The sequence below is a fragment of the Neofelis nebulosa genome, chromosome 11 (genome assembly GCF_028018385.1).
Source record: "Neofelis nebulosa isolate mNeoNeb1 chromosome 11, mNeoNeb1.pri, whole genome shotgun sequence".
In the NCBI taxonomy this organism is placed as follows: domain Eukaryota; kingdom Metazoa; phylum Chordata; class Mammalia; order Carnivora; family Felidae; genus Neofelis; species Neofelis nebulosa.
In genome coordinates this window covers 48,105,615-48,124,075 of record NC_080792.1, presented here as the reverse complement: position 1 = coordinate 48,124,075, position 18,461 = coordinate 48,105,615, and the positions used below count along the sequence as shown (strand labels likewise).

Below are 18,461 nucleotides of genomic sequence, written 5' to 3'. Positions count from 1 at the left end.
AGCCCAGCTGTCAGTAGACAGGTGGAGAGGCCAGAGGTCACAGCTGGGAGTATAAGTTGGGGAGTCATTAATGAATAGTCTCGTAGCCATGAGATGGCAGGGTCCACCCCAGACATTTAGCAAAGAGTTTAAAATGTGTGCTCCCTTTTAGTAAAGAAGTAGCCACTGGCCCCTTGCTCCAAGAGCCGTGTGGAAGGGAGATGTTTCCCTTCTTAGCTCTGCACAAACTATTCCTTCCTCTTTGTTGCCTGGGTGTGTCTTCATTTATACTCCTATGGCTCTTCATTTGTTTCTCTTTTGCATAGGTTTCTAGATCAACTGTATCTTTTTTAGTAGTTGACTTTCAAGGAATCCTTTTTTTCAAATTTCACTTTTCTAGCTTACTCTATTCAATATCCACCATAATCTCACAAAATGGTGATGATGATGACAATATTAGGGAGAAAATTTTCTAATTTTTTAAAGCCCCTTGAAGAAAAAGAAAAACATTGTTTAAAAAATGTGCTGTGACCAATAATAAAATACATCACCAATTGTCAAAGATAAAAAATGATTAATTTATCTTCTTTACTCTTAAGGTGGTGTTTGGGCAAGATGGAGAAAAGGGGCACTTGGTTGTGGATGGTCTGAGGGCCCAGGAAGGAAGTTTGCCTGGAAATTCCACCTTCGGCCTCAGAGCACCAGTTTACCTGGGATCACCTCCCTCATGGAAACCAAAGGTAAATATTTATGTTTCACCAACACACAAAAGATGCTCAGCATCGCTCATCATCAGGGAAATGCAAATCAAAAGCACAATGAGATATCCCCTCACCCTTGACAGAAAGGCTGTTATCAAAAAGACAAGAAATAACAAGAGCTGGTGAGGAAATGGAGAAAAAGGAACTCTCACGCACTGTTGTGGTGGGGGAGGGGGGGGGAATGCAAACTGGAACAGCCACCATAGAAAGTAGTGTGGAGGTTACTCAGAAAATTAAGAAGAGAAATTCTGTGCAATCTAATAATTCCACTGCTGGGTATTTACCCAAAGAAAACGAAGACACTAATTTGAAGAGATCTATGCACCCCTATGTTTATTGCAGCATTATTTACAATAGCCAAGATATTGGACGCAGCCCAAGCGTCCACTGATAAATAAATAGATGAAGAAGTGGGACATATATACAATGAAATATGACTCAGCCATAAAAAAGAATGAAATCTTGCCATTTGTGACAACATGGCTGGACCTAGAGGCTATTTTGCCAAGTGAAATAAGTCAGACAGAGAAAGACAAATATCATATGATTTCACTCATATGTAGAATCTTAAAAAAAAAACCAAAACAAATGAATAAACAAGCAAAAAAGAAATAAACTCATAAATATAGAGAACAAACTGATGGTTGGCAGAAGTCGGTGGGGTGGTGGGGGGCGGGGGAGGGTGGCAGATGGGCCAAATAGGAGAAAGGAATTAAGAGGTACAAACTTCCAGTTGTAAAATAAAGAATTCACCAGGATAAAAAGTACAGCATTGGGAACCTGGTCAATAATACTGTAATAACTTTGTATGGTGACAAATGGTAACCACACAGCATGGTGAGCATTTCATGCCAAAAACAGTCGTGCTTCAGAACTGTATATAAAAATAATTCACCTTATAATATAATCATGAAAGTGGTCAGAAGGTACAAACTTCCAGGGGCACTTGGGTGGCTCAGTGGGTTAAGCGTCCTACTTTGGCTCAGGTCATGATCTCATGGCTCTTGGGTTCGAGACCTGTGTCAGGCTCTGTGTTGACAGCTCAGAGCCTAGAGCCTGCTTCAGATTCTGTGTCTCCCCCTCTCAATGCCCCTTCCCCACTCACATCCTCTCTCTCTGTCTCCAAAAAATAAATAAACATTAGAAAAAACATTTTTTAAACGAAGGTACAAACATCCAGTTATAAAATAAATAAAATGAATAAGTCTTGGGATATAAGGCATGGCGACCACAGTTAATAGTTAATAATACTGTATTCTATATTTGAAAGTTGGTGAGAAAGTAAATCATAAAAGTTCTTACCATAAGAAAAAAAAAGTTTGTAATTATGTGTAGCGATGGATGTTAATTGGACTTATTATGGTATTCACAGCACTAATTATATATAGAATCACTATGCTGCACACCTGAAAAAAATATAATGTTATATGTCAATTATATCTTAATTAAAACATTTTAATAGGTAATCATTATAATTATATAAGATATTCAAGAATCTCAAAATACTTTAAAATTTTCTTTTAATGTTTATTTATTTTTGAGAGAGAAAGAGACAGAGTGTGAGCAGGGGAGGGGCAGAGAGAGAGGGAGAGACAGAATCTGAAGCAGCCTCCAGCATGTCATAAAGTAGTGTTTTGCTTTATTATATATTATACATATATACATGCATATTATATATTATATACATATACAATACATGTATAATATATATTATACATATATGTACTGTATGTATTATGTATATGTATAATATGTAATAAAGTTATATATAATTGCCATATATTAATACTACATATAATATTCTATAATATGCATTATATAATGAATATTATATGATATATAATATATATGTGATATATTGTATAATACATGCATAATATATAGCATTAATTGCTAAGGAGAATCCTCAATGTAAATGTTTGCTTTTCTGTAACCTCTGTATGTAACTATTTCCCTCTCAGAGAAATCACAGGATGGGGTAGCTATTCAAGAGCACAGTATGGATATTCTTTTGTGCTGGATAAGTCATAGTCAGCATCCTAATCTATGGGACAATCTGTAGTACCCCACTTATATCATTCTTAGGAACCAAGTTTCTTTTTGCAACATCCCCTCCACCCGAGGATGCAAACCACGGGTTACTCTGCTCCACATCGTTTCAGAGGGCAGGCAACATCCAGTCAATGTCTGCCTCTGAGTACCACAACCTGCAGTCGCCCTTAGGGATTCAGTGTTAGGCGATGGCCTTCCCTGCAGAGTCTGAGCTTGGTTTCAGATACAGGCTCTTCATTGCATAAGGTGGTAAATTTTAAGAAACTAAGAATTTCATAGGGAGTCCAGTCGGTAGTTTATTGTTGACACTGACACCATATGCATCCCTAATATCACCATGTCTTAAAATGATCACATAGTGCATCTGTTGTGTAGGATTCCAGGGTCCTAAAAGCATTTATTTTGGAAGGGAGTCTAAGGATTTTATTCAGTGATTCTTCAATTTTTTTTTGAAAAAAATTTTAAAAGTTACAGTCTTTTGGGGCACCTGGGTGGCTCAGTCAGTTAAGCATCTGGCTTCGGCTCAGGTCACGATCTGGCAGTTCGTGGGTTCGAGCCCCTCATTGGGCTCTCTGCTGACAGCTTGGAGCCTGGAGCCCGCTTCGGATTCTGCGTCTCCTTCTCTTTCCGTTCTTCCCCCACTCATGCTCTGTCTCTCTCTCAAAAATAAATTTTAAAAAATTTAAAGAGGAAAGGTAGTCTTTCTTCCCAGGAAAATGCACATGCAGAGAGCATCTGCTATATAATTTAAGAGATCACAGAACCCTGGAGGTGCACGCAGGGGCCCTAGGTGAGGAGCCCTTGTTCCAGGCCACCTTTGGGTGCTCCATGCATGCCCACTGATGCTATGCCTTGTGTCTTATTTTAACTCCACAGCATTCATGATTTGTTGGTGGTGCACTGAGCCCAACAATTTAGGAAGCTTTTTTGCACTTTATTATTTTTGGAATGTTTTGGCCTCTTTTTCAGTCAGCTGCCCTGCATTAAGCAATCGCATAGGCTCATCAAACTCTAAGAAGTGGTTTGTACCTGCAAAGAGACAGTGATATCTATATACTGGAAGGCGGAGATTTCCCTTGTTGTAGCCCTGTCATGTGGACCAGGGTCAGGTCACTGACCAGCACTAGCTAGCGACCTCCACTGCCCTTGCCCCTTGCATACATACCACTTGGTGCCCTCAAACTTTGGCCTCAAACTTCGGCCACCCACCGGACGTCTGGTATCCAGGGTTTTCTAGGCAGTGTGAGCAGGGAGCCAAATGCAACAGTCAGGCCCACCTGACTCTCTGAAGCAGGATGGATGAATTCCGCCCCCCTCAAACCCCTTTGGCAGACAGTTGCCCTGCCTTTAACCTTGGCTGCTCATATGTCTCTGGGAGTTGTGGCTTAATAAAGTTTGCTTTCTCTTCTGCTTGGTTGCAGAGCCTCCCCCCAAACAGCTTTGTGGGGTGCCTGAGGAACTTTCAGTTGAATCTGAAACCCCTAAACACCATTGCTGCAAGCGTTGCTGTGTCCCCCTGCTTGAGTGGCTCTGTGGAGAAAGGCATTTATTTCTCCCAAGAAGGAGGTCATATCATCCTGGGTAAGGGGCAATTTGGAACAGTTTATGTCTTTGAGTCTGAAGAACTCCATCCTTTTTCTTGAATTACGATGTTTTAACTGTTTTACTTTCTTTTGGAAGCTAACTCTGTGTTATTGGGGCCGGAATTTAAGCTTGTCTTCAGCATTCGCCCAAGAAGCCTCACTGGCATCCTAATGCACATCGGAAGTCAGTCCGGGAAGCACCTATGTGTTTATATGGAGGCAGGAAAGGTGCGTACAGTTTGATGACAGCGGGGGGACGGGATCTATGGGTTTGCATTAGGACCCCATTCATTTCTGGAGACCACAGTAGGTGGAGTTGTGACGGAGTGGGATCCAATCTTGTTTTAAGAGACCTGACTTCAGGGTCGCCTGGGTGGCTCAGTTGGTTAAGCATCTGATTCTTGGTTTCAACTCAGGTCACGATCTCACAACTTCATGGGTTTGAGCTCTGGGTCCCGGCTCTGCACTGGCAGTGTGGAGCCTCCTTGGGATTCTCCATCTCCCCGCCCTTCTCTGCCCTTCCTCCTCTCACGCTCTCTCTCTCAAAAAAAAAAAAAAAAAAAATAGAGACCCGACTTGAGGGCTAACTTACTATTTTCCTTTAACAAGTCATTTGGTCATTGTGTTTCCTGTTCATCATCTTGGGCTGAATTCTAACTGCACCACTTAGTTATATGGCCCTGGAGAAGTTACTTCACCTCTTTCAGACTCTGTCTGTCTTTAAAATGTGGATAATAATGTTTATATCTCAGGGCTTTTGACAAGAGAATAGCAACTATGATACGCAATAAATGTTCATTTTTCTCTCCTCCCCTTCACCCTTGTCATATCTCTACTTTTATTCATAAGGGCAGCACCAGAACTCATGAGATAGTTGTTCTCACCGGCTGTCTACACGATGTCATGCCCACGCCCACGGCCTGGTATCCACTGAATCAGTTTCAGATTTCCCTTATGCTCCCTATACCACTCACCAGCCTATCTGGTCCCTGCAGCCAAGCTGGCCCCGGGTCTCTCCGCTCCAGGCTTCCTTTGGCTTAAAGGGATTCCTCCTTCAGTGGACACTTCTGCTGCTTCATCCTGCCCGTCACTCGGGGGCCTGGCCAATACCCTAGTTTCACCACCAGGTTGTATCTCTTTCCTTTTCAAAAACTCTTTTAAAAACCAAATCGTTCCAGGAAGGCCTCAAGGCTAAGATTGATAATGTTAAAGAGCAGCAATTCAACCGAATAAATCTGAAGATCTGATTGACTTTATTAATTGATTCATGAATCAGGCAGCATCCCATCTAGCAAATAGAGAGAAGCTCCGAGGAGTTGTACAAAATGGAAGGTTTTTATAGGAATGACAGGGGGCAAGGAACTCATTAGCAAAAGAAAAGAAAGGACTGTTCCAGGCAAGGTTACCTTCCATTTAGAGAAAAGCGTCTTATTAGGTAGATTTCCTTACATTTCTTTGGGGGGTTGGAGAAGTCCATGTGACAGGTTGTCATTGGTGCTGTTCAGAAAATTCCTGACTGACCTATCAAGACCACATTTCTGGGGAAGGTTGAAGCTTCAGTTGGGTTAGATATTAAGCACTGGTTTGGTGAGTCGGCCTAAGTGGCTCCATTTTGGGCCTGTGATCTTCTATTTAGCCATAATATGCCATTTTCCTTTACTTCTACCCTTCCACAGCTTAACTGTGAGGGGGAAACTAGAGGAGGAAATAAAATAGCCCAAACTCCTAGAACATATTCTATTTGAGGTGCAGCCTTTAAGTCTGAGCAGACCTCTGGTAGGCGAGAGGAGCAAGCAACTACCTGCTTGCTGGCCTTGAGAGAAGGCTGGCTTTTCAGGGGAGCGGGGCGGTAGGGCTCCACGAGAGCTTCTGGAGAGGAAATAATCGCATACGCAAAAATCAAGACACGATGACCTTCATAACAGCAGTGACATTGTTTAGCTGGAAAATTGCCTGAGAATTGGCCTTGCTGTCTAGCTACATGCAAATTAAATGCAAATTAGTTACCAATTTGCTTATTTTAGTCCTGGTATTTGTTCACCTTGGTTCAGCCCTTGGCCCTGGTCCAGAGAGTGGGACTGTGGGATTCTTCATGCTAGCATGAGTGCCTGACCCCTGACACGTGCCCAGTACAAGTGCAATCAGTTAGCTTGCTGAATTCCTTGAGCTACAACCCTAAGGCATGCATTCATGGAATTATTCTAATTGTCTGGCCCTCGCAGCAGGGCGTAGGCCTCAACCAGCATTTTTGCCTTCCAAATTTTTCATCCTTCTAAACAGAACTGTGGCCACAGTTGCCTATCAATAGCTTGAGGAGGATCTTCCCTGCTGATCAGTAACCTTTGAGTAGAGCCTGACAGAGGAGGGGTTTGGATTGGGAGGGAAGAGCTCGTCACCTTTGGCAGCAACTTCAGGCCTGGCCTTGGGTTTGCAGCTTGCTTCCTGGAAGGGACTCAGCAGAGAGATTCTTGCAAAGCCTTGGCACTCCTGTGATCACCTGGTGGGAGAGGGAGGGGCCACGTCTAAGGTGCTTCAGGGCCCTCAGGGTGACAAGCGGTGGGAAGGAAAGAAGGCAGGGAAGTTGGCTCCAGCAGCCTTTCTGAAGGAAATAGGAAAATGCATGTGTCTTCCAGGTCACGGCCTCTGTGGACAGTGAGGCGGGGGGCATCTTGACATCAGTTACACCAAAGCAGTCTCTGTGTGACGGGCGGTGGCACTCGGTGACAGGTATGATGTCCAGTGGCCTGTTGTTCACACCTTGAAACAGTGTCTCTTTCCATCTGGATTTGAATGTCCCAGATACAGCCTCGCTTTATCAATCCATTAGCATATGACCCGGCTCAGTCCACCAGACTGACATGGTGAGAAGATGTCCATTCCCAGCCCAGGCTGCATTTATGTAATTCGTGGCTGCTGCAACCTGTTCTCTGTAACATACAGAGAATTTTCTTTTTGAGCTCAGAAAACTGATAATCTGTGTTTTCAAGGCGGTATAACATTATGATTTAGATTTTGGCTCTGAAATCAAAAGGAACAGAGATCACATCTCAGTTCCGGCCCTTACCTAAGTGACCTTGGGCAAGCCACTTAATTGCTCTTTATCTTCAGTTTCCCCCCTCAACACAATGGAGATAAACATAGGGCCCACCTCCCAGGGTGGTGAAAATCAAATGGGACAGTGTATGTAAAGTGCACAACAGTGTCCAATATGCAGTAAGTGCCCAGGAAGTCTTTGCTCTTGCTATTGTTCAAGTCCATTTAATACTACTGCAAACGATTTAGACAAACCACTGGGAGGAGATTGGGCATAGCCTCCCAAACCAAATCTGCTGTTTTATGAATAACTTGTGCACATTAGTTTGGTAATATATTAAACCGTATTGGCTAACATACCTTTCCAAAAAAGAAGAGTAGTCTCTTGTCTAATTTGAATGCTGACTACATTGCAATTGGTTAGGATTGCTCACACTGGAGGAATTCTATTTGGAGGGTCAAGAGCGACTCAGTTTTCAGAAGTCAGCGTCTCCCTGGAAGGAAGTTAAGATCTTGTGAAATAAAGATAGCTTCTGGAGAGAGCAGCTGGAATCCCAACTCATTCAACTTATAACCAAGCCGTCTTGTCAGGCTCCTCAATGCTTGAGAGTCACAATCGCTTATCTGGGCAAGAAGAGTGACCATATCTTCCTCACAGATTCATTTGAAGGATTAAATCCTGCAACGTATGTGAAAGCATCTACATCCCACTTAGTGTTGAAAAACTAGTTGAATTTGTGTCTAGGTTGACGGAATTCCTAGCAATAGTGTTCCCACAGCACTATTCCTGGGTTGAAAGGAAGCCCGTGGTGAAGCTCTAGTGTAGTCATTAAACATTGGGCAGGGCTGTCCTCAGGTAATCAACCTGACCAGCTTCCTCTCCCACCAGTCACCGTAAAACAACACATCTTGCACCTGGAACTGGACACAGAGAATAGCTACACAGCTGGACGGCTCCCCTTCCCACCTGCCAGCACTCAGGAGCCACTGCACATTGGAGGCATTCCAGGTAACTCTTGTCCTGGCTTCTACACCCACGTTGCCCCACGTCAGCTCTTAACATTTCCATCTTAACCAAACAAATCAGTGCCCCAGCCATGGGTTATTAGCTGGGCAGCCGTTGGCTGGACAGTGGAGACAGTGAGGCTCTTTGCTCCAACACATGGGAAAACCCAATTGGTAGCAATGGGCACATTGTATAGCCCAGGCCACATTGCTGCTGCTTCTCCTGTCCCAAGCCTATCGTTCATAAGCCTCTCTTAGGCTACCTTTACCTAGAAGCCTGATAGCAGCAAAGAATCAGGAAAGGGGCTAAAAACTGGTCTCTCCTCCCCAGACATTTAGTTTTACTGACGAGTTATTAAGCTTTGCGGGGCCAGAATGGGAGAACCAGGCAGGTTCTGGAATTTTGCCTGGAAAGAGCCTTGTCATTCTTCCTTGTTTGATGTTCCTCCGGAGAGTTTGTTAATTTTATGGGTCTTCCATGACCCATAAAAAGCACTAGTGTTCAGAGTTATTATCTATTGATTTGGGCTGTGGAATTTGCTTCTTTGAAGAACTTGAAGAATAAGTAGCCTTGTTGGTGATTTATCACAGCAGGCAGGGACGTGGGGTGCCAGCTCAAAGGAGGAGGTGACTGGCTGGCCTGAGATCCTCGGTCCCTTTAGCTCTAATAAGATGATTTTCTAAATTGGGCACATTCACACTCATGGAATGCCTCTCCTTTTCTCTTGAAGCCCACTTGAAGACGCTGAAGCTCCCTGTGTGGAAATCATTTTTTGGCTGTCTGAAGAATATTCAAGTCAACCACATTCCTGTCCCTGTCACTGAAGCCATGGACGTCCAGGGATCTGTCAGTCTGAATGGCTGTCCTGATCACTAACACAAACCTATCAGACAGCAAGGGAAGTCACCTTCAAAAGCACAGTTACCCAACATACCTCCCTGTCTCTGCTCAAGATCATTCTTGACTTAAGACACCATCTAGATGGGATGAATAGCAAGTCTAATTTCATACTCTGACCATGCACACCCATCCTTTTGGCACTCAGTGTTACCTGTGTATTTATAAAAATTCCATGTCTTGAAGGTGATGAACAACTTGTTACATGCTTTGGTAATATCATTTTCAACTAAACATTAAATGCCTTTTAAAGGACATTATTTTCCACCTGGTAAAAAAATAAATATCTTTTAAAGCACTTTAAAAACACAAAAACTGACATGTGTCATGGGGTTGTAACTTAATGGGGTTAAATAAATGCAGTGTACTCTTTAAATGGGGACGTTTGATTAGCATTAAGCCAATGGCTTGTTGGCCACTGTTAATCATACTAATTCTTCAGCACCTGTTCAGTGTGCTACCCACAACACAGTTTTCTACAGATAATTATGAAGCACAGACTTGTGTGGCACTGTGTGTGCTCAGTGTTGGCTATACCGTCCGGCAGAAGACATAATTCCTGCCCTGAAGCAATATGCAGTCCAACTTGGGAGACACACAATATTCACAAAATAGTAAATAACGAACAAACCGAATTAATGGACCTGTATTTCCCCTTGGCTTCCCATGTACAGTCTGCTACCAACCAAGTCTAGATTATGACTATCAATTCCTTGAGGGCAAAAACTATCCAATAGGGGAGATGAGATGGATATACATTCTATAATTAAAGCTTTGCATGGCAAGCTAACAGAAGTCAACAGGAAGGAGGAATCGCTTCCTGTTTAATCTACAAAACAATGAGACATGTACTAGACCAATATAATTAACCAGCACTGCTCTTCCTAACGAAGAAGACTATGTAAGCATTTCTGTGTCTTCTACACAGTGTTTGTCCCTCAGAAGAAAAAGAATAAATCTAAACTTTGGATATGGTCATCCTCTGTGGTATCCTTAACACCTACCTGCCCTCCACCTCTGAAATGGAGCCACATTCTCTTCAACTCAGTGCTCTTCTTTGGCCGTCACACTGCAGTCCTGTGGGCATGCTTTCTAACACCTGTGTCTGTGCAACCATGGAATATTCTCCAGGAGAGGTAGCAGGTTCCCCATTACAGGGAGTATTCAACAGTGGCTGGCTGGTAGGCCTTAGCGATACTATGCTGACTCAGGGATTGAATTACATGACCTTAAGTTATATGTTTTCTGAAGACATTGACTTTTAACTGGAAACTTCCGTCAGTTATTTACCACCCAGATTCTGAGTCTTCATGAAGAGCATCCATTTTACCCGTCTTGGCACTAACTACACTAAATGGGTGGTTCTCTCTTTGGCTTCCTGGTGTTAATCTAATTGACTCTACAGAGTTATTTATTAGGCTGATTATTCCTGAGCCCTTCCTAGATTCATCATAAAGGGACGGCAAATTCACCTAATACCGCTGGTTTTCCTTCCATTTTGTAGTACCTTGAAGACCAGCTGTCCATCTGCCTTTTCTGAGTATAATCCCAGCCACCAGAAGGCACAGAGTGTCACAGACTGAATGACAGTTAAGGAAACAGAAAGCCCTCAGCATGCCTGTTCTCAGATCGTAAATGTGTGTTCCCTGAAAGGAACGTTTACAGCACTTAACTAAACCATCAGCGCAATTATTTGTAAACTGTGAAGTGCCATACAGATACTATCACTGGTGTCCTCTCCCTGGCTCAAAGTCTCTCACAACTTGGGCTGACCTTGGGATGAGAGGCTAAGTAGGGACAGTGGGTGCACTGGTGGCCGGCTCTGGCCAGTTCATGAGAGGTCCACAGTTGGTGTCCTTCCGGTCAGGGGAAAATGGGGCCTGCACTGTGAGAAAGCCAACAGCACGGCACTATTCCATGAACAGTCACTTCAGGGACATCAGGTGACTAGGAAGCAGTCATGCGTGTGCCTTCATGGGCCGCTTCCTGTAGCATCTCCCAGGGCACCTCTTGACCTCATTTCTCAGTACAAGGGGGGTTGAGTTTTTGTCACACTGGCAATAACCCCGTGGCAGAGGACGATGGCCCTGGACAGAACATGCTGACGTTCCCCTCCTCCCGTGTGGGAAGTGGTCTCACTTCCCCACAGAGACCTTTGACTCAGCTCCTTTCTGTGCCTCCCCCCATGCCGTGTTGTGCTGCAAAATCCCCAAGCCCCAGCTCTGCCCTCCCTACCACATGGACTCCTGTCTCTCTCCCAGCTCTCGGGGCTCTCCAACTTTAGGTAAGTCAGTGCTAGCCCCAGATTGGCCAGATTCTTTCTTACAAATGATAGGCTTAAAGCCAGCATATGAGTGGAACCACTTCTAAATAGCATTATTGTATTGAATACAACTGGCATATGTGTTCATTATAGAAAAATCAGAATATGCAGAAAAGCATAAAAATCACCCATAGCTCATCACTCAGAAACCTGTAGGTCTTTAGTTACATGTCTATATTCTTTTTATTTTTAAAAAAATTTTTTCAGTTTGTTTAGCTCTGAGAGAGAGAGAGAGAGAGAGAGAGAGAGAGAGAGAGAGAGAGAGAGAGAAAGGGCAGTGACTCCATGCTGTCAGTACAGAGCCCAGCTAGGGACTCCATCTCACGAACTGGGACATCATGACCTGAGCTGAAATTAAGAGTTGGATGCTCAACCCTCTGAGCCAGCCAGGCACCCTGTATTCATTTTAAATGCACATGTATTTCTTTACAAAATTACAATTATGCTGTATGTATTTTTATGTGGTCTTAAAAACTATATGGTGAATTTTCCCAGGTCTTTGACTGTAGAACATTCCATCAAATGAATTTATCATAATGTATTTAACCAACCTCCAACCACTTACACAGCTGGGTTGTTTCAACTGTTTGTAATCATAAGCAACACTAAAATGAATCTGGCAGGGAATATATACTTATTTATTTTCTTATACTTAGAAGTAAAACTACCCGGTCAAAGGATATGAACATTTTCATGTTTATGGTGAGCTATTGCCACATTTTTTTTTTCCCCTAAGAGGTTATATATCCACTTGCACTCACATCTTTTTTAACTGGGCTTGGGTCTGATGCCGCTAAATATAAAGTCACCAACATCTGCCCCTGGTCTTCAAGACAGGGAGCAGCTGCTGGAGCAAGCCAGCCCATAGACAGCCACCATGCTCTGGGCTCATCTGAGCCCAAATCACATGCCTGGAATCACAGCATGGTCAGCTGATAGGGCTCTAGGTGACTGTGCACAACACCTTAAGACTTAAAACACGGGCAGCTTTATCATTTGTCCCTAAGAACCCATGCTAAGCCCCAGACAGCCAGATTTGCAGAGCGTGCCGCTCTCAGAGCGCTCCAAACCGGTGCCAAGCCTTGGACATGCTTCCAGAAGGGAACAAGGCACTCCTCCGAGCGCTTGAAGAATGTACTGTGCTCTCTGGGCAGCCAGGGGCTTCCTCTTCCATCTTATAGGTTTGATTTCTTTGTGATTGAAACTTAAGGATTCACTGAGGCAAAATTTCCAGGGCTTACACAGATAGAAACTCGAGCCGCTATCCCCCTCATCGCCCTGCCCAACCCTCCCCCCATGGGAAAAATCCAAAACGGACACTTTTTTTTCTTTTCATGAGTGATAATGGTCATAATAGCACTGGTGGCAGGTGACAGATAGGTCATGTTTCCACTTTCTTGGAATATAACAATATAACAATATAACTTAATTCCTCGCCATTGAAATTCTAGCAGAATGTCTGTAGCCTGAGTGTAGAAAGTAGAGACAAAATTGGAATATCTCCTTTAATCATCCTCAGGGTGAGGAGTAATCAGTTTCCCAGAGGGCAGAGTCCTGAGATGATGGATACTATTTACTGAAAATGTTTCTTTTCTCCTTTGTTCATAAAGGCTTCTATGACCTCAGAATGTGAAGTGTACCTTTCCACTGCCAGAAGGTTTTATTCCCCATAAATTTTGAATGTGTGGTTTATTTTACTCTACATTGAGTCCTTGATAAGATGAGAACTGAGAGTTTCAGAGAGGGAAGGACCGGAACTTTCTGCAGCGCTTCAGTCTTTGTGAATGCACACAGATAGCACAGCACACACTGATTAAACCATCCCTTGCTCAAAAGGCTTTTGCTAATTAATCGCTAACCTTTCAATCATTTCATACTCAGGGAGCATGCATTCCTGGACAGTTAGAATGGAGCTGGGGTATCTGGTGATGTAGCTTGGCATGTTGTCCGTTCAGAAGGCAACTATCAGGGTTCACCTGGGTGGCTCAGTCATTTGGGCATCCGACTTCGGCTCAGGTCATGACCTCACTGCTCGTGGGTTCAAGCCCCGTGTCAGGCTCTGTGCTGACAGCTCGGAGCCTGGAGCCCGCTTTGGATTCTGTGCCTCCCTCTCTCTCTGCCCCACCCCCCTGCTCAGGCTCTGTCTGTCTCTGTCTCTCTGTCACAAACATAAATATTTTTAAAAAATTCTTTTTTTTAAGGCAAATATCAGTACTTAACTATTCCTGCAGGAAATATACTTCCTCAGAAATAGCCTGTGCTCTGGAAAATAAGTGAGCATATCTAGCATTCAACTACAGTACTGTCAACAGAGAATAAGATCCTTAATGTCATGTTTCTGCAGTGTCTTTGGTGAGGGGAGGCCCCTCATGGGCTGAAGTGCCGTGGGACTTCTGACTTGCTTCCTGCACCAAAACTACCCAGCTGCTGCTGTGACAGCTCCTGCCAAGCCCAGATCCCAGTGGGGTTTGTCTCCTGCTCTACTGTTCCCCGTAATCTGTCTCTTCCCACTTCCTCACAATTAGAGGGAAGTCCCTTGGGAAAGCCACCATCCCCCTCCCCCCACCTTCAGGAAACACTTCGGCTCTTGGAAGTCCTTTGAATCTGAGCCACTCCTTGCTGTCCTGGGCCTATAATTTGAGTTGAGTTTCAAGCATGCAAGGTTTCCGTCGTATGGCTTAGAATCTTCTAGAAGTTTGAGGGACAAAAACGTTCCATCCCTTACTTCACAAGCCTTCTCTGAGAGTTCAGTGAGATGTATTAACACTCTCAAACACCAGATTCTTCCTTATGGGTCTAGTTTTTTCCAGGAAAGGAATTCAAACGTCCAGAAGTATGAAAGCCAGAAACCTGATGCGGAAGTTTTCTGTTCTACTTGGAACTTCTGTTTATCACTCTCCCTGATTTGCCTTTCTAGGGAAACCCGTGGAGGAAGTCAGCTTCCCCCCTGTGTTTATAGCACTGCTGCGTGCACAAGCAAGATCTGTTTCAGGTGAAGAAACCTTTGTGGTAACGGCTGCCTGTTGCCAGCTCCTCTCCCCTTCGCTCTCACCCCCTCAGGGTTGGCCGCCCTCGCTTCCAAATGCCAGTACCCACGTGTCTTTGAGGCCTTTCTTTGGTTGCCGAAGGCAGCTGTGCACTTGTGCCATAGGTCAGCCAGCTGTTCCGGGATTAATGCCCCAGGCGTGTCCCTTACCAGTGTCTCTTGGGAATTAGTGTCTTTTTTTTTTTCCCACCCTTGTTGGAAGTGTGTGTTCTATGCTGGTTCCCCGGGTCTGTCCCGCAGGCCTCCTCTGCAGTCGCCCACAGTGGCAACTGGCTCAGAGAGCTCACGTCATTGGCTGCCTTTCCTTCCATGTCTTCTCTTTCCCTTTCCCCCCTCATTATTGGTGTTTCTGTCACCTCCCAAATAAACGACCTGCATTCAAATCTTTGCTCAGTCTCTGCTTCAGGGGACCCCAAACTTTAGACACCCTCTAAAGGGTAGATCTTGTCCTGGGTTTTGACCACACTATATATGTTTTCTGGCTGTGCTCTCTGTGACTGTAAAGACCCCAGGGAACCAGATGCCCTGAAACTCAAACCATAGTTGTTACAAAACCATGACAGCACTGAGATGGGAAAAGGTTATTGGGGAGCGCCTGGGTGGCTCAGTCGGTTAAGTGCCTGACTTTGGCTCAGGTCACGATCTCATGGCTTGTGGGTTTGAGCCCCACATCGGGCTCTCTGCTGTTAGCACGGAGCCCGCTTTGGATCCTCTGTCCTCTCTCTCTTTCTGCCCCTCCTCTGCTCTCTCGCTCTCTCTCTCAAAAAAAAAAAAAAAAAGAAAAAAGGCAGAGGCATCTAGGCTAAGTTGTGTGTAATTCAGAGACAAACACCATAGGAACAAACATTACAGGCAGAGGGAAAAGCATGTGCAAAGGCACAGAGAAGAGAGTAAGCGTGACTTAGGGGAATCTAAGAGAATCCTGGGTATTGTGACCACTGGAGGCAGATTCACGTAATGGGGTGGGGGTGGGGCAGGGTGGTGGGTATTGGCCAGGAGCCAGATCCTGGGAGCACGCGATACCTTGCTAGCTGCTGTGAGGCATTGGAGGAAGCAAGTTAGAGGCAGTAGGTATCTCTGGTGAGGGGAATTTCAGTGGAGGGACAGGGCTGGAGGCTGGAGTCCGGTAGACCCTAGAAGGGCGAATGGGAGGTGAGGAAGTATTGGCAGTTCGTGGGAATTCCTCTTTTCAGGTGGTTCGATTATGATCAAACGGAGAAAGAACCTGGGGGACAGATGATTGAGGTGGATTGCTTTGTTAGTTTTGATTTCAGAAGGCAGAATGGAGTGTTTTGTATGCTGGCAAAGAGTTAGTTTATAGGGAGAGGTTCAAGGTGAAGGACAGAGGGAGGGTGTTTGATGGCCAGGGGCATGGAATGAACTTGAAGGGAGTAGACTTGATAAAAGAGAAGGGAGTGCTTTTCTCTTGAGCCTGAAGAAGAGGAGGTGAATGTGGGGGAACTTAGGGATTTCTCTTTTCCCAGAGAATTAGATCAGGTGGTCTCAGAAGGAGGCTCGAGAACAGGAGAGAAAATGTGAATGAACATTGTGGACAATGATCAGCTGCCAGGTACATGCACAATGGTTACTGGGGAGAATTTGGGGCTTCTCGTAGGACATGTGTTTAGGTAGATTTTTGGTGGCACTGACTCACCTAACACTTCAATGGGTAGAGAAATGAAGAATAAGTCTTTTGGATTCTGTTTTTGACTTTTTCAGCCTTTGGCTTATCTCATCCAGTGGTTCCCAATCTGCAGTGTGCAACAGAAGCATCTGGGTAGTTCTTTCCAATGCAGATATCCCCCAGACACCCCCAGAGATCTGATCTTGCACGAGGCAAGACATTAAGTCATTTTCAAAGCAGCCCAAGTGATTCTAATGTACAGCTGGGATCCGGATCCCCTGACGTTAGTCATGCTTCAGGGGAGAGTCCTTTCCAGTGGCTTGGCGTGCAACAACTGGAATTTTATGAGGTGGCCACTGAAACTCTTTTGAACTTTGTTTTATACATGCTTCCTTAACTGTGGCTTTCATTTCATTACAGCTTAATATAGCTTTCATTTTACAGTGTCCTTTTCAACAAAAGCTTTGAATCTCTACAAAGTCTTGAGGTTGAATGACTCCCTCAAATAGTGTTTTAGGTAGAAGGGAAGGGGTGGATGGGCACATAGAGCACAGCAATACATCGATACCTGGACGACCACATCTGGCTATTACAGTTATGAGTCTCTCTCAGCAAGAGAGCATCCCATGAGGGATGGGAGGTACTTAACTTGACTGAAATGTGGGTGCTGCTCATTACACTCGCAGGGCCCCTCCTGGAAAGAGAGTAGGAAAAGGCACCAGGAACAAGGCAGATTTTCCTGGCTCCCATGTAGTTGGTAGTGGGTCCTAAGGGTTACTTTCTCTCTCTCTCTCTCTCTCTCTCTCAACTGGCAACAGAGAATGGGTGTTCCAGATAAGGTGGCAGGGAAATGGAAACAGGCAGTGTGTGACAGGTCTCACCAGTGTAGAGTGTGCCGAACGTGCCCTCAGCAGTGACGTTTCGGTCCTGGGAAGAGGAGGACCGCTAAACTGTCCCGTTGCCTCAGGCCAGGGATGCAGCCCAGGAACTCCACAGCTCTCTGAATAAAATCAGCTGCTTCGGACCATGTATCTGTCCTGTCCACTGGGGGCTGCCTAGCACAGGATGTGGTTGAAAACTCTCAGATAACAACTCCTAGGGGCTCCCTAACGTGGTCCCGTTTACCACCCCCTTTCGCGTCTCTTCTCCCCTCTGAGGCTCTTCACAGGCTGACCCTTACTATGGGTCAGGGAAGGGGAAGCGGACTCCTTGCCTTCCTCTGAACTTGACCATGCTTTGCTGCCTGCTGCAGGCATTCTTTGAAAAGTATTTGCCCAGTTGCTACAAGCTTTCGCACAGCAAAGTCTCAGTGTTTGCCTCCGGGACACAGAGCTCGTAGGAGCTGCCACCCTGGGAACTGGCACAATCGATGCTGGGTGTGGGATGAGGACAGCAGGGGGCAGGGGGCTGAGCCAGCCAACTTGCCAGGTTTCTCATGGCTGAGCCTGCCGCCTGGCATGTGGTAATAGGAGGCGCTCTGCTGGCATCTTTAAGCCATGTCTCCACCAGTTCCGTCCTTTTTTTTATTATTATTTACAAAAAGATTTTTTACATTTTTTTTTTTTAATTTTTTTTTTCAACATTTTTTATTTATTTTTGGGACAGAGAGAGACAGAGCATGAACGGGGGAGGGGCAGAGAGAGAGGGAGACACAGAATCAGAAACAGGCTCCAGGCTCCGAGCCATCAGCCCAGAGCCTGACGCGGGGCTCGAACTCACGGACCGCGAGATCGTGACCTGGCTGAAGTCAGACGCCTAACCGACTGCGCCACCCAGGCGCCCCAACATTTTATTTATTTTTGAGGGAGAGAGAGAGAGACAGAGCACAAGTGTGGGAGAGGCAGAGAGAGAGAGGGAGATGCAGAATCCAAAACAGTTCCAAGCACTGAGCTGTCAGCACAGAGCCCGACATGGGGCTCGAACCCACAAACCGTGAGATCAGGAGCTGAGCTGAAGTCGAACACTCAACCGACTGAGCCACCCAGGAGCCCCTCCACTGGCTCCATCCTGATTTCACCCAGGAGTCACACAGCAAGCAAGCTGCACACTGGATGCTGCCTGTCGGTCCCCACCTGTCGCTCTTTGCCACAAGAGTGGCAAAATCTTTTGTGAGGAGCCACAGAGCAGAGTTATGTGGGTATAATAATAACTGAGGAT

At 45.1% G+C, this 18,461-nt stretch overlaps 1 protein-coding gene across 3 annotated transcripts in view; it reads left to right on the top strand.

The window, feature by feature from the left end:
- Positions 1-10,289, top strand: part of LAMA3 (laminin subunit alpha 3) — a 276,218-nt gene extending 265,929 nt beyond the window's left edge. For all 3 annotated transcript variants that reach the window (XM_058692496.1, XM_058692495.1, XM_058692499.1), the window contains 6 exons: positions 579-719; positions 4,214-4,373; positions 4,473-4,603; positions 7,009-7,102; positions 8,298-8,417; positions 9,145-10,289. In XM_058692496.1, coding sequence (XP_058548479.1) covers positions 579-719; positions 4,214-4,373; positions 4,473-4,603; positions 7,009-7,102; positions 8,298-8,417; positions 9,145-9,290 — 792 coding nt within the window. In that variant the 3' untranslated portion in view covers positions 9,291-10,289. The remainder of the gene's footprint in view (positions 1-578; positions 720-4,213; positions 4,374-4,472; positions 4,604-7,008; positions 7,103-8,297; positions 8,418-9,144) is intronic.
- The last annotated feature ends 8,172 nt before the right edge of the window (positions 10,290-18,461 follow it).